Source organism: Salmo salar, chromosome 14 (assembly GCF_965601325.2).
Source record: "Salmo salar chromosome 14, fSalSal1, whole genome shotgun sequence".
NCBI classification, from domain to species: Eukaryota; Metazoa; Chordata; class Actinopteri; order Salmoniformes; family Salmonidae; genus Salmo; species Salmo salar.
The window spans coordinates 92,707,501-92,722,355 of NC_138304.1; the positions used below are offsets into that span (position 1 = coordinate 92,707,501).

General features: G+C 45.8%; 1 protein-coding gene across 2 annotated transcripts; it reads left to right on the forward strand.

Moving 5' to 3' along the window:
• Positions 1-8,257: 8,257 nt before the first annotated feature.
• stmnd1 (stathmin domain containing 1) lies at positions 8,258-11,175 on the forward strand. 2 transcript variants are annotated; one of them, XM_014142895.3, is made up of 5 exons: positions 8,258-8,458; positions 8,779-8,917; positions 9,151-9,281; positions 9,645-9,776; positions 10,369-11,175. In XM_014142895.3, the coding sequence occupies exons 1-5, from the start codon at positions 8,390-8,392 to the stop codon at positions 10,705-10,707; spliced, it is 810 nt and encodes a 269-aa protein (XP_013998370.1). In that variant the 5' UTR covers positions 8,258-8,389; the 3' UTR covers positions 10,708-11,175. The 2 variants fall into 2 exon arrangements, with proteins under 2 accessions (XP_013998370.1, XP_013998371.1); XM_014142896.3 differs by having other exon boundaries at positions 10,372-10,854.
• Positions 11,176-14,855: the final 3,680 nt, after the last annotated feature.

The following is a 14,855-nucleotide window of genomic DNA, read 5'->3' on the forward strand; positions in this document are numbered from 1 at the left end:
GCGATTAGGCCTGGCTTGCAGTCGGCGTTCCAATTCATCCCAGCTGTATTTGATGGGATTGAGGTCAGGGCTCAGTACAGGCCAGTCAAGTTCTTCAACACAGACCGACAAACCATTTCTGTATGGACCTCGCTTTGTGCACGGGAGCATTGTCATGCTGAACAGGAAAGGGCCTTCCCCAGAGCCAATTTGGAACTCGGTAGTGAGTGTTGCAACCGAGGATAAACAATTTTTAACCGCTTCAGCACTCGGCGGTCCCGTTCTGTGAGCTTGTGTGGCCTATCACTTTGTGGCTGAGCCATTGTTGCTCCTAGACTTTCCACATCACAATAACAGCACTTACAGTTGAACGGGGCAGCTCTCGCAGGGCAGAAGTTTTATGAACTTACGTGTTGGAAAGGTGGTATCCTATGGCAGTGCCACGTTGAAAGTCACTGAGCTCTTCAGTACGGCCATTCTAATACCAATGTTTGTCTATGGAGATTGCATGGCTGTGTGCTCGATTTTTATACACCTGTCATTAACGGTGTGGTTGAAATAGCAGCATCCTCGAATATGAAGGAGGATGCGTAGTGTACATAGGCTAACTGTGAATAAAAACGTTGCATATTTTCAGTTGCCCTGTTGGCAGTAGTGACGCGTGTGAGCGCTGTCCCAGGTGGCGCCACACGCAAGACTAATGTACCTCCTCAGAATGGGGCAGATGATTTTGCCATCTTTGGATTTCAGTTTGTGGCTCCGGTAGATCTCTGCCGTTTCTCTGTTCTGCTTCACCGGAGTTCAGGCTCCGGCTTGTGTTGTCTGAAATCCTGCTTGCAGAGGTCAGGCTCTCAGTCACAATTAGAGTTCAGACGAAACCGATGTTGCACGACCGTTCTGGTGGTCCTCCGGCACGTGCCCCTTCAGCTGTGTAATGGTGGTCTCCGTCTGACCGGCGACATCACACAGTTGATACAGCAACCTTCCCAATTTCATATAGAGTACCACAGTTTGAGTCATAATACCCATAAAACCTAGCGGTTAAACAAGGAAATGGTTCCAATCGTTTCCCACTGTGGTGGAAAAACGTACCCAATTGTCATACTTGACTAATTGTAAAGATACCTTAATAGAAAATGACTCAAGTGAAAGTCACCCAGTAAAATACTACTTGAGGAAAAGTCTAAAAATATTTGGTTTTAAATATATTAAAGTATCAAAAGTATAAGTACAAATCATTTAATATTCCTTATATTAAGCAAACCAGATGGTGCCATTTTCTTGTCTTTTTAATTTATGGAATGCCAGGGGCACACTCCAACAATGAGACATTATTTACAAACGAAGCATGTGTGTTTAGTGAGTCCGCCAAATCAGAGGGTGTAGGGATGACCAGGCATTTTCTCTTGATAATTGTGTGGAATGGATCATTTTCCTGTCCTGCTAAGCATTCAAAATGTAACAAGTAATTTTAGGTGTCAGGGAAAATGTATGGAGTAAAAAGCAAATTATTTTCTTTAGAAAATTATTAAAGTAAAAGTTCACAAAAATATAAATAGTCAAGTACAGATACACCCCCCCCCCCCCCCCCCCCATTACTTAAGTAGTACTTTAAAGTATTTTTACTTAAGTACTTTACACCACTGGTTTCCCATAGGGGATTTTAGAAACACTTCAAATTAAGGCTGTGTTTTGTGTAGGCTTACCTTGGTGTGAAGTTTTGATCATGTGTAAATCTTTGTTTTTGGTAGGTATTAACACATGTAAAATACTCAATCTGATTTAGTGGGTCCATTTGGTTTCATGAATGCATTGTTTTCAAGTTTGTATTAATCCAATATTTAGCCTAATTGTTGCTTTTACAGAGTACTATACTGCCCTACCAAACAAAAAAGCAGTAACTGCTAATTTGGTCAAAAATTTGTTAACATCATTTTTGTTACATTAAATACATGCTTAATCATGTGGACAAGTATCCTGCCTCTATTGTGTTTTGGAGAAAATGTGGGTCATGTTAGCAGTAACTGCATAAAGTTACTGTGAAACCAATTTTTCTCAGTTCCACGTTATGAGCAGTTACTGCCTTTTTGCTTGGTAGAGAAGTATAATGGGCATGGTTATAGTCTGTGAGATTTTAACGTAAATGTTGTGTGCTAAATACCTCAACTCTACATTGCTGACAGAATTCCTGATTATTACTGCAAATATGTAAATATGTTAACAACATGGCGGTGTGCTCAATAGGGCCCTGAAAGGGTTAATGGGTTTAAACGTTAAAGGTCAATGGGTGTCTTCTTGATGTTGTTTTGAATTCTGTTTTAAACATTCTACAAGATGTTTACTGTGATGTCAGAAATGGAAGAGTTCCGACTGAGGGTTCCAAGTGATTCTGAAGAGTTCCGAAGTTTGACACATTTCACTTTTCTCTTCGCTAACAAGCTACTCAACTTTCAAGCTCTTTGCTTTATACCTATCATTTTCATCATTTTAAATGAATAATGTGGTAAGTGATTTATTTTAGTTGTTTGATGTATTCTCTTGTTAGTAAAGGCTACTTATCATTTTAGGCACTGACTGTGAAATCTCAGATGGAAAATAAGGTATTATTTCACTCTAGTGGAAATTTTGAAGCCAGTCTTGGTCCAAATCACACAAAAAATACAGAAAACTGCTTAAAACTGAAACCTTTTACAAGCCAATAATTGTCTATTTGTCAGAATTTGAAAAAAGGCAAGATATTATATACTCTATTAATTCTTCCCTGTTTTGTAGATCTACAGGCATGAAATCAAGTTTTCTGAAGCCTTGCCCCAGGTACACCCAACCAGATTGGTCCTTCAACAGCAATCTGGTCACCAATAGGTCTGAGCTGCAGAGGGCCTTAGCCTATCAGATCAACCAGGATCTTCACTGCGCACGTGGAGATGCTACCACTCAGGTAACACATTGTGTCCCCCAGCTATTTTAGAGGAACCATACTGCTCTCTTTTCAGTGTATAGGAATAAACCCTTGCACACCTCACAATCTGGGGGTGAAATCTCAGGTCTGAGGGTTGTGCTGACAAAACATCAGATCCAGTCTATTTTATGCTTGAAACGATGCCAAACTAGCAATATATCATGAAATTCATTGACTCTACTGGAATGCAATGTCCTCTCCTCCCCCTGGCTTAGATCCGCTGGGCCACCTGGAGCAAGAAGAACCACCTGACCTACCGCATAGAGGAGCTAGGGCACTGGCAGAGCCAATCAGCTGACAGCATCACAAGAGTAGACCAGGAGATGGATGCCTTAGTGAAGGTAGAGTGGATTCAGGGTGTATGCAGGGCCAGGGAGAACAGTTGGGACACTCGAGACACACTGCACTGCCCTTGATACCTTTAGAACAGACGGTTTACACAGGCAGCCCAATTCTGATATTTTTCCACTAATTGGTCTTTTGACCAATAACATCAGATTGTTTCACATCAGATCTTTTTCAGAGCTGATCTGATTGGTCAAAAGGCCAATTAGAGAAAAAAAGATCAGAATTGGTCTGCCTGTCTAAACACAGGCATAGAGATGCAACCAACATCTGAGAGTGTTCAGATTTCAATGTGTTGTGTAGAACCAGGTGATTGGTGATCATGTAGAATAGGGAATCTGGTCCACATATACTACATTCCCATGACTCGGGACATTCTAAATGTTGCGGCTCACCCTCCATGACTGTAAATGACCCTCTCTTGTCATGTGTGTTATTTAAACTGATTTCATGGGTGTTGGGTGTTTCCAGGTGAAGGCGATCGCTGAGAGCTGTCTGCAGGAGAAGGTCCTGTACAGGCAGGCGCTGAGGGAGTGTGTGGTGCTCCGAGACGGCCTGACGGCGGCGGAGCTGGTCCATGATGACGTGGATGCTGAGCTGAAGCGGGAGGTGGAGCTGGCTGAGGAGATCATCCACCTGGTCCTGGACAACCTCCGGTCAGAGACTGGCCCTGTATTCCCTATTTAGTACACTACTTTTGACCAGGGCCCATAGGCTGCTGTTGTGATGAGTCTTGGATAGTAAAACGCACCGATGCTTGTCTCGTTTTTGTGCAAGTATTCCAATGACATTAATAAATTATTTGCAGATTGTAAAGTCTTTATCTCAACTGTTTCAAATCGGTTCCATAGGCAAACCTAGATTGCTATCTATTGCTGTGTTTTTTGCCAAATTATTGGCTGCCTGTGTAAATGCAGCCATTGTGCCTGCAAATTGTTCACCTGATCTGACTATATATGAATGCATTATATCCTCACTCTACCTGTAGCTCTCTGAAGGACGTGCTTACCCAGATGATGTCCAACCACAGGGACAAGGAACAAGCTGTGAAGCTCAACGAACACTCTCTGACCTTTGACCTCCAGTCACCCAACCTGGGCTACAAGTACCAGCCTTGCCACATCGTCAAGGGGTGAGTCAATCAATCAATGAGTGTGAACATCTGTCCACCGGGTCATATTGTCCTACCTAAAACTTTTTAGTCTAGTTGGAGATGAAAAGAAGGAAAGTTTCACTACTTTAGCGATTTATGATAAACCCTCTCTCCATCCTCTTTCCCAGAACCCTGACCTATGGTCAGTGGGTTGCTTACTGCAAAAGACTAAAGCAGACAGCAGAGAAACTGGTCCTGGACTGCTCTTACTTCCGTGGGAATCTGCAGTATACTCTCTCCAAGGTATAGTACAGGCTGGAACATAGTTTTGTATGCTCCTCCTTATGTTGACTGTATGTACAGTAACTGCATTCAACAACGCTATATCAGTGTCTTATTTGGCAAGAGATTGACAGAAAGACTGGCACAGACTCTGCTTATGTTTGGCAAGCATATGTCTATCTGATAAATGTCTGTGTCATTCCTGTATGTCTGACTCTCTATGTGTATCCTGTTGGTGGTGTAGCTGATGAAGGCTCTGGTGACCCAGCGCTGTGACACTGACTTCGGCCTGAGGAAGAGGCTGAAGAGCTAAGCGCCTCCAGGGATGTCCTAGAGTGGGAGAAACAGAAGGTTAGTGTTCAGCTGTCCTGGTCTTAGCCATGTTGCTCATTCATCTGCCTTGCAGTTGCGACCTGCCTTGTGATCTCTTGGCATTTCTGACAATATTCACACTGTTGTGTAAGCCTAACAGAGACCTAAAGAGTTCTACATAAGAATTATGCAAAACACACTGTAGAAAATGATAGTCATAGTTTATCAATGTAAACAATTCACAATTGTCATTGTGCTTAGTGAATAGTGATACTAATGAGATAAATTGACTGACCTGTAACTGACCTTTTAACCTGTCCCCAGGTGAAGGAGACAGTGGTGGACCTGGTCAAGGAGATGCAGAAGGTGGAGAGACATATCATGAGCTCTGGCTGTGAGCAGCAGCTGGCCCACACCCGGCTGGACGTCCTGGCCCAGAGGGCCAACTACGAGCTCTGCATGGACCAGGTCTGTCTGTCTGTCTACCTATGTGTCTGTCTGTCACCTGCCTTCTCTCATCCTATAACAGTTTCATGTTCACAATACAATGTTAATTGTTTGTTGTCAGTATGTATGTGTAGCTGTTCTTAACCCAGTGCTACCCCTCCAGACCCACATTGCTCTTCTGCAGGAGACCAAGAACCTGAGGAAGAACACCTTTGGCCTGCAGAAGAAACTCCTCTCTCAGTGAGTTATCCCTCACAGTAGTGAAGATGACAAATGAATCTGCTAAAACATATCTTCTCTGGAACTAACAGTGTGAACATATGACACCTAACTGTTCTATGACAGCAACACCACACACACCTCAATATTGCCTCCTTGTGGTTATGGGTATGAAAGACATTAGGAAAATGTTTTGTCTTGGAAAAAAGTTATCTTAACTATATCGACAACATAACATATTTAAATGCTTGATAACTGGGTATTGTCTATCTGTAACCTGATATACAGGAACACCCTGGAGACCATGAACCTGTTCACCCTGGGGGACAGCCTGGAGACCATGAACCTGTTCACCCTGGGGGACAGCCTGGAGACCATGAACCTGTTCACCCTGGGGGACAGCCTGGAGTCCATGAACCTGTTCACCCTGGGGGACAGCCTGGAGACCATGAACCTGTTCACCCTGGGGGACAGCCTGGAGACCATGAACCTGTTCACCCTGGGGGACAGCCTGGAGACCATGAACCTGTTCACCCTGGGGGACAGCCTGGAGACCATGAACCTGTTCGCCCTGGGGGACAGCCTGGAGACCATGAACCTGTTCACCCTGGGGGACAGCCTGGAGACCATGAACCTGTTCACCCTGGGGGACAGCCTGGAGACCATGAACCTGTTCACCCTGGGGGACAGCCTGGAGACCATGAACCTGTTCACCCTGGGGGACAGCCTGGAGACCATGAACCTGTTCACCCTGGGGGACAGCCTGGAGACCATGAACCTGTTCACCCTGGGGGACAGCCTGGAGACCATGAACCTGTTCACCCTGGGGGACAGCCTGGAGACCATGAACCTGTTCGCCCTGGGGGACAGCCTGAAGACCATGAACCTGTTCACCCTGGGGGACAGCCTGGAGACCATGAACCTGTTCGCCCTGGGGGACAGCCTGGAGACCATGAACCTGTTCACCCTGGGGGACAGCCTGGAGACCATGAACCTGTTCACCCTGGGGGACAGCCTGGAGACCATGAACCTGTTCACCCTGGGGGACAGCCTGGAGACCATGAACCTGTTCACCCTGGGGGACAGCCTGGAGTCCATGAACCTGTTCACCCTGGGGGACAGCCTGGAGACCATGAACCTGTTCACCCTGGGGGACAGCCTGGAGACCATGACCCTGTTCACCCTGGGGGACAGCCTGGAGACCATGACCCTGTTCACCCTGGGGGACAGCCTGGAGACCATGAACCTGTTCACCCTGGGGGACAGCCTGGAGACCATGAACCTGTTCGCCCTGGGGGACAGCCTGGAGACCATGAACCTGTTCACCCTGGGGGACAGCCTGGAGACCATGAACCTGTTCACCCTGGGGGACAGCCTGGAGACCATGAACCTGTTCACCCTGGGGGACAGCCTGGAGACCATGAACCTGTTCACCCTGGGGGACAGCCTGAAGACCATGAACCTGTTCACCCTGGGGGACAGCCTGGAGACCATGAACCTGTTCACCCTGGGGGACAGCCTGGAGACCATGAACCTGTTCACCCTGGGGGACAGCCTGAAGACCATGAACCTGTTCACCCTGGGGGACAGCCTGGAGACCATGAACCTGTTCGCCCTGGGGGACAGCCTGGAGACCATGAACCTGTTCACCCTGGGGGACAGCCTGGAGACCATGAACCTGTTCACCCTGGGGGACAGCCTGGAGACCATGAACCTGTTCACCCTGGGGGACAGCTTGGAGACCATGAACCTGTTCGCCCTGGGGGACAGCCTGGAGACCATGAACCTGTTCACCCTGGGGGACAGCCTGAAGACCATGAACCTGTACACCCTGGGGGACAGCCTGGAGACCATGAACCTGTTCACCCTGGGGGACAGCCTGGAGACCATGAACCTGTTCACCCTGGGGGACAGCCTGGAGACCATGAACCTGTTCACCCTGGGGGACAGCCTGGAGACCATGAACCTGTTCACCCTGGGGGACAGCCTGGAGACCATGAACCTGTTCACCCTGGGGGACAGCCTGGAGACCATGAACCTGTTCACCCTGGGGGACAGCCTGGAGACCATGAACCTGTTCACCCTGGGGGACAGCCTGGAGGCTAAGACCCGGGCTCTGGACATCAACAGGAGGTGCCAGGAGGTCCGTCAGAGTCTCCTGCCCCTGCGTGGAACCACCGCGTTCACCGCCAACACTTCAGCACAGGAACCCCTGGCACTGCTCTCTCCTCTCAGCTCCTCCAGCTCCTTTGGGAATTAGAATGTTGCCACCTGTCTCTCTGGGCATGGCTGAAGTCACTGATGCAAGCTATATTATATCTATGTTGTGTGTTACACCAATAACAGAGCATATATTACATATTTTTATTTTCTGAAAGTATTTTTTCTTGTGTGTATGCTTTCAATTTCAAGTCAAGAGATTGGGTTGGAGCCAAAACCGGCTTGCACAAGCCTAAAAGCATTTGGAATGGGACTTATTTGGAGGACAATTGATTGAGTGTTGTTTTGCGGTCACCCGGACACCTACTGCCTGTCCAGGGGGTGTCACCTCTTTAACCAGGTCAGATTTATTGTAGCAACGGCCCATGGTAACGCAGCGAGTCCATGGCGACATGGGTCGCGCTATCTTGGAAAGTGTGAAGGAATGCGACTGATTGAGAGGTTCCTTTTGCGTTAATATCCCGCGAAATGCTCTATTAATGGTATATCAAAAAGAAAACCTCTAGCCGACCACTGTTCTCTTGAAAGTAAATATGGGATGCAGCAGCTCCAGGTTCACGGTGGTCGAGCCCGTGAGATCAAGCGAGTTGGACGGAGGAGAGGTACGCTGCCTGCAGTTCCTAATTTCGATTCCTATTTAAAAACTGTAATCACAATATTATGAACAAGTGTAATACAGAAGGCAAAGTGAAAGACTTTTGGAATGGAATGGCACACATCCGGCGTGATGCGCGTCAGAGCGATTTTCCTCTCAATTTGATTTGCGGGGGGCCTACCGATAGCCTAGTGGCAGTCTTTCTTTTTAGTCAAACTATTTGGCTACTTGATCTAGAAATAAATATGATACACTTTGTATTATTGCACCTGTCAAAACACCTAAGACACTATGCATTTGAGTTTGACGTTGTAATTCTCCCAACAGGATGACACAGTGAGTAAACAAGGCTGTAGGGGCGACTCTGCAGTGTCAAAGTTAACCACAGACAGTGGAGTGGTCCTGGACACTGGTGAGGTCCCCACCTTACTGGGGGCTGTACCCAGGAAACTATCACCACTGGCAGGTAAGAGGTGTGTGTGTGTGTGTGTGTGTGTGTGTGTGTGTGTGTGTGTGTGTGTGTGTGTGTGTGTGTGTGTGTGTGTGTGTGTGTGTGTGTGTGTGTGTGTGTGTGTGTGTGTGTGTGTGTGTGTGTGTGTGTGTGTGTGTGTGTGTGTGTGTGTGTGTGTGTGTGTTAGAGAGCGTGTGTATCTTGTACTCGTCAGAGACCTCCTATTTGTGTGTGTGTCTCCCACTCAGCCCACATTCCTGGCCTGGCCCAGGAGAGTGGTGAGAGACCCAAGTCCAGTGACATCCTGGAACAGCTTCGAGGCCAAGGCATCATCGCCCAGCCCAGGGAGAGGGCCAGCGGCGAGGCATACAACATCATGGTGGGTACCGGTCAGGTCTAATGGTGGGGCAGAGCAAAGTGTAGCTTCATGTAGTCTCAGCCCTCTATGGTGGTGTCAGAATCAGGTGAGAGGAGGAGTTCCATAATCTCTTGTCATCATAAGACGGGCCTGGTTGGATAGTCTTTAGATTAGTTTCCTGGTTATTTATAAAACTGCTGTCATCTTATGGAAGTGAGTGCATAACTGATTGACTATGTCAATATGCCAATGACAGTCACTCTGTATTGAAGAGATTATATTTTAGTTATTTACACAGTAACTACAGTATATGAGTGTTTACCTAATATGTGTTGTTGGAGTGTGTATTAACTCATGGTCTAATCGCTGTGTGTGTATGGTCAGATTGATGACAGAGAGACACCCAAACGTAGGCCTCCCCCTCACCTGGAGTCTCTGAAGGGCAAGAGGGACCAGTCTGTCACCAGCCAAGTGGACATGGAGGAGAGGATGAGACAGGCGGAGGAGGAACGGAAGGTGAGGATTATGAAATCATGAAAAAGATTAATGTTAGGTGAGGGGAATAAGGGAAAACTGGGTTTAGGAGGTTAAATGGGGACCAACATTAACTATATCTGCCTTGAATATGACTTGTGTATCTTGAATATGACCTGTGTGTGTATCTTGAATATGACCTGTGTGTGTATCTTGAATATGACCTGTGTGTGTATCTTGAATATGACCTGTGTGTGTATCTTGAATATGACCTGTGTGTGTATCTTGAATATGACCTGTGTGTGTATCTTGAATATGACCTGTGTGTGTATCTTGAATATGACCTGTGTGTGTATCTTGAATATGACCTGTGTGTGTATCTTGAATATGACCTGTGTGTGTATCCTGAATATGACCTGTGTGTGTATCTTGAATATGACCTGTGTGTGTATCTTGAATATGACCTGTGTGTGTATCTTGAATATGACCTGTGTGTGTATCCTGAATATGACCTGTGTGTGTATCTTGAATATGACCTGTGTGTGTATCTTGAATATGACCTGTGTGTGTATCCTGAATATGACCTGTGTGTGTATCTTGAATATTTATTTGTTTTCTCTCTCATCTCAACAAGGAGGAGCTGAACGTGAACCTGAGGCCTAAGTCAGCTGGTGTCCATGACCCAGAAGCTGCATCAACATCCGGAGAGGGGAACGTAGTCAGCCCTGTGGAGATCCTCCACACCCCTGATGCCCCTGAGACCCCACCCAGCCCAAGAGGCATCCAGCAGGAGCCACTGGATCCAGACCCAACTCAGACTCATGGAGGAGGGGATGGAGGGAGTGGAGGGGTCAGGGAGGGCGGGGGAGAGGGAGTCAGAAGTGGGCTCAGTGGGCAGCTTCTCTCAGCCTCTCTTGAGATGGAGAATGACTCCACATTTCAACAGACTGAGCAAGCTGAGGAGCAATTCTAGCACCTGGCTGGGAGCACCTTATCTGTCTATTGGAGCCAAGTGTGTCTGAGAAGGGAAGGATGGATGAAAGGAGAGAGGGAGGGAGAGGATAGAGAGATGGTGCAGGGGGAATTAGAGGAAGAGTGAGCAGGTGAGGGAGAGAGGGATCAGTGATGTTTATTTGTGTTTTTGTACACAAAAGAGCCGAGTGTATGTGCATACAGTCTGTTTCTAAGACTTGTTTGATGTGGTATAAATAGAAGAGATCTCTGAGGGTTTACTTTACGATGCAAAATCATATTGTATAAAGGTGGGCAATATTATTATTTGAAATTGAAATCATGAAGATATTTATTTTCCATTAATTTAAAAAAGGTCAAGGGATTCCCCCCGTTTTGTGTGTTGCAAAGTTGGACGTTGAGTTGAAAGCTGTTTTAGACACAAGATGGCGGTGTTTCCATGGAATTAAATTACTTCTTCAGCACTGTTCATTACAGTTCACTTGCAGAAAGTCTTTGGTGTCATTATCATATGTAAGAGTATCTTGGTGTTTTCACTATAGTGTCTAAAAAGTAGCTTTTATTACTTTAATGTTAATTTGGGGACAAGCACTGGGAATTATTGTAAGCTTCGGTGTGGTGTAATGCATCGGATGGTCGGACATTCATTGTATCTGTCCCTAATGTAAATAAGCAATTGAAATGAGAGAGAGTCAAGAACCCGACACCCTTAGCACACAGGGGGACAAACACCTACCTGGAGGTGACAGCATTCCCTCCCCCATATGCCCCCCTAGGCACAACTACGTCAACATAACCAACAAAAATGGGTCACGACTCCTGCAGCTCTGTTGGATGCTGGGTATGTACTTTGTCAATGGTAGGCTTTGAGGGGACTCCTATGGTAGGTACACCTATAGCTCATCTCTTGGCAGTAGTACTGTAGACTACTTTATCACTGACCTCAACCCAGAGTCTCTTAGAGCGTTCACAGTCTGTCCTCTGACACCCCTATCAGATCACAGCAAAATCACACTCTACTTGAACAGTTATGCTCAATCATGAGGCATCAAAGCCAAAGGAACTGAATAATATTAAGAAATGCTATAGATGGCCTCCAGAGTGGCGCAGTGCTCTAAGGCACTGCATCATAGTGCTAGCTGTGCCACTATAGATTCTGTGTTCAAGTCCAGGCTCTGTCGCAGCCGACCACGACCTGGAGACCCATGGGGTAGTGCACACTGACATGGTTGCCAGGTGTACGGTGTTTCCTCTGACACATTCGTGTGGCTGGCTTCAGGGTTAAGTGGGCATTGTGTCAAATAAGCAGAGTGACTTTGTTGGGTTGTGTTTCGGAGGATGCACGGCTCTCGACCTTCACCTCTCCCGAGTCCATACGGGAGTTGTGGCGATGAGACAAGACTGTAACTACCAATTGGATACCACAAAATTGGGTAGAAAAAGGGGTAAACATTTTTTTTTTTAAATGCTATAGAGGGAAGGAAAATAGTGTGGAAATCTACCAAAAAACTATTAGGCAACAAATTCAGTCCCTTCTAGACAACTTCCTGGACAAAACATTTCACTGTAATAGTGAAGGTGTAAACTTGGCAGGAGAAAACCTAAACAGTGTATTTCACCTCTCAGCTTCCCTATCAATTTAAAACATTTCAAGCAGACAACCTAAGAAAATTAACAACAATGACAAATGGTTTGATGAAGAATGCATAAACCAAAGAAAGAAATTGAGAAACCTATCCAATCAAAAACATAGAGACCCAGAAAACCTGAGTCCACGCCTTCACTATGGTGACTCACTAAAACAATACAGAAATACAACATGGAAAAAGAAGGAACAGCACTTCAGAAATCAGCTCAATGTAATTTAAGAATCCATAGAATCAAACAACTTCTGGAAAATTGCATAACTAAACAAACAACACAGTTATCTATCCAAAATGGAGATGTATGGATAAACCACGTATCCAATATTTTTGGCTCGATAACAAATATACATGATCAAATACAAATCTTAGAATCAACTATTAAAGACTACCAGAACCCACTGGATTCTCCAATTACTTTGATTGAACTACAGGACAAAATACAAACCCTCCAACACAAAAAGGCCTGTGGTGTTGATGGTATTATAAAATATACAGAACACAAATTCCAATTGGCTTTACTTAAACTCTTTAACATCATCCTCAGCTCTGGCATCTTCCCCAATATCTGGAACCAAGGACTGATCACCAATTTGACCCCAATAACTATCGGGGGATATGCGTCAACAGCAACCTTGGGAAAATCCTCTGCATTATCATTAACAGCAGACTCGTATATTTCCTCAGTGAAAACAATGTACTGAGGAAATGTAAAGTAGGCAATTTTACCAAATTAACATACCCTGCACACCCTAATTGACAAACAAATAAACCAAAACAAAGGCGAAGTTTCTCAGGCTTTGTTGGTTTCAAAAAAGCTCTTGACTCATTTTCGCATACAGGTCTGCTATACAAATTGATGGAAAGTGGTGTTGGGGGAAAAACATACAACATTATAAAATCCATGTACACAAACAAGTGTATGGTTAAAATTGGCAAAAAAAATAAATCTTTCCACAGGGCCTGGGGGTGAGACAGGGATGCAGTTTAAGCCCCACCCTCTTCAACAAATATATCAACGAACTGGCCAGGGCACTAGAACAGTCTGCATCACCCGGCCTCACCCTACTAGAATCTGAAGTCAAATGTCTACTGTTTGCTGATGATCTGGTGCTTCTGTCCCCAACCAAGGAGGGCCTACAGCAGCACCTATATCTTCTGCAAACTAAGCCCTTGTGACCTTAGTTTGACTGTTCCCAAATGACCCATTGCCTTTTGGGTGTTATATGGTTGACAGGTTTGCTGTGTTTTTCAACTGGTGAAAAACCTAGTCTCAGTTCCCAAAATTACAAGTGTAACCGATGTGAAATGGCTAGTTAGTTAGCGGTGGTGCTCGCTAATAGCGTTTCAATCAGTGACGTCACTCGCTCTGAGACTTGAAGTAGGGTTTCCCCTTGCGTTGCAAGGGCCGCGGCTTTTGTGGCGCGATGGGTCCCTGGTTCGAGCCCAGGTTGGGGCGAAGAGAGGGACGGAACCTACACTGTTACACAAGGTCTGATCACATGTCAGGTTAAGTATTACTTTTATATTTTCTAAACATGACCATCCTAACGCTCCCTTGTTTATTCAAGTTGGAAGCCCATCCTGATAGTCAAGTGTAACCGATGTGAAATGGCTAGTTAGTTAGCGGTGGTGCGCGCTAATACCCTTTCAATCGGTGACGTCACTCGCTCTGAGACTTGAAGTAGGGTTTCCCCTTGCGTTGCAAGGGCTGCGACTTTTGTGGCGCGATGGGTTACCGATGCTTCGTGGGTGTCAGTTGTTGATGTATGTAAGGGTCCCTGGTTCGACCCCAGGTTGGGGCGAAGAGAGGGACGGAACCTGTTACACAAGGATGGTGAACTTGAAATGGAATTCCACAATTTTTTATTTAGTTAGTTACATACTCACATAGCATTCATTGCGTTAAAGGATACCTCTATACTACAGTATATAGGCTATGCATTTAATTTAACAGGGCCCTTTTGGCACACTCCCAATGTTATAGCCTATAGGCTATAACATTGGGAGTGTACACATCAAAGATCAAAGTACACATCAAAGATATGCACATAAGGGATTTAAGGATAACCACTGAGGAGGATTTACCAGTGACCCTGTAGCTACGTTTTGTTAGCCAAAATGTAAGGGGATTCTGATTAGTCAGCATGCTGCACGCGAACGGAGACAACAAGAGGACGCAACTCGATGGTCTCTTCATTGTGTGGCTGCTGAAACCCGAAACGGACTACTATGCGGCGGCTCCCGCTCCGGGTTGTAATTTAAAGGGCGCGTGGGCACGCATGAATAAAATAGTATCTGAGCCACCGAGATACAGAAAAGTCGCTCTATCAGGTTGCGGCTGGGAATAGTGACCGAGGAGAGGGCTATGGCATTTTTTTGGTACAGAAGAGCCCAGTGGCAATTCACGCTATTGCATTCCGGTGATGGAGGAGATGACAATTATGACAGCTAGCCAGCCACATCAAATTTGCAACTCATAATATTACTGTAGGCTACAAGCAAC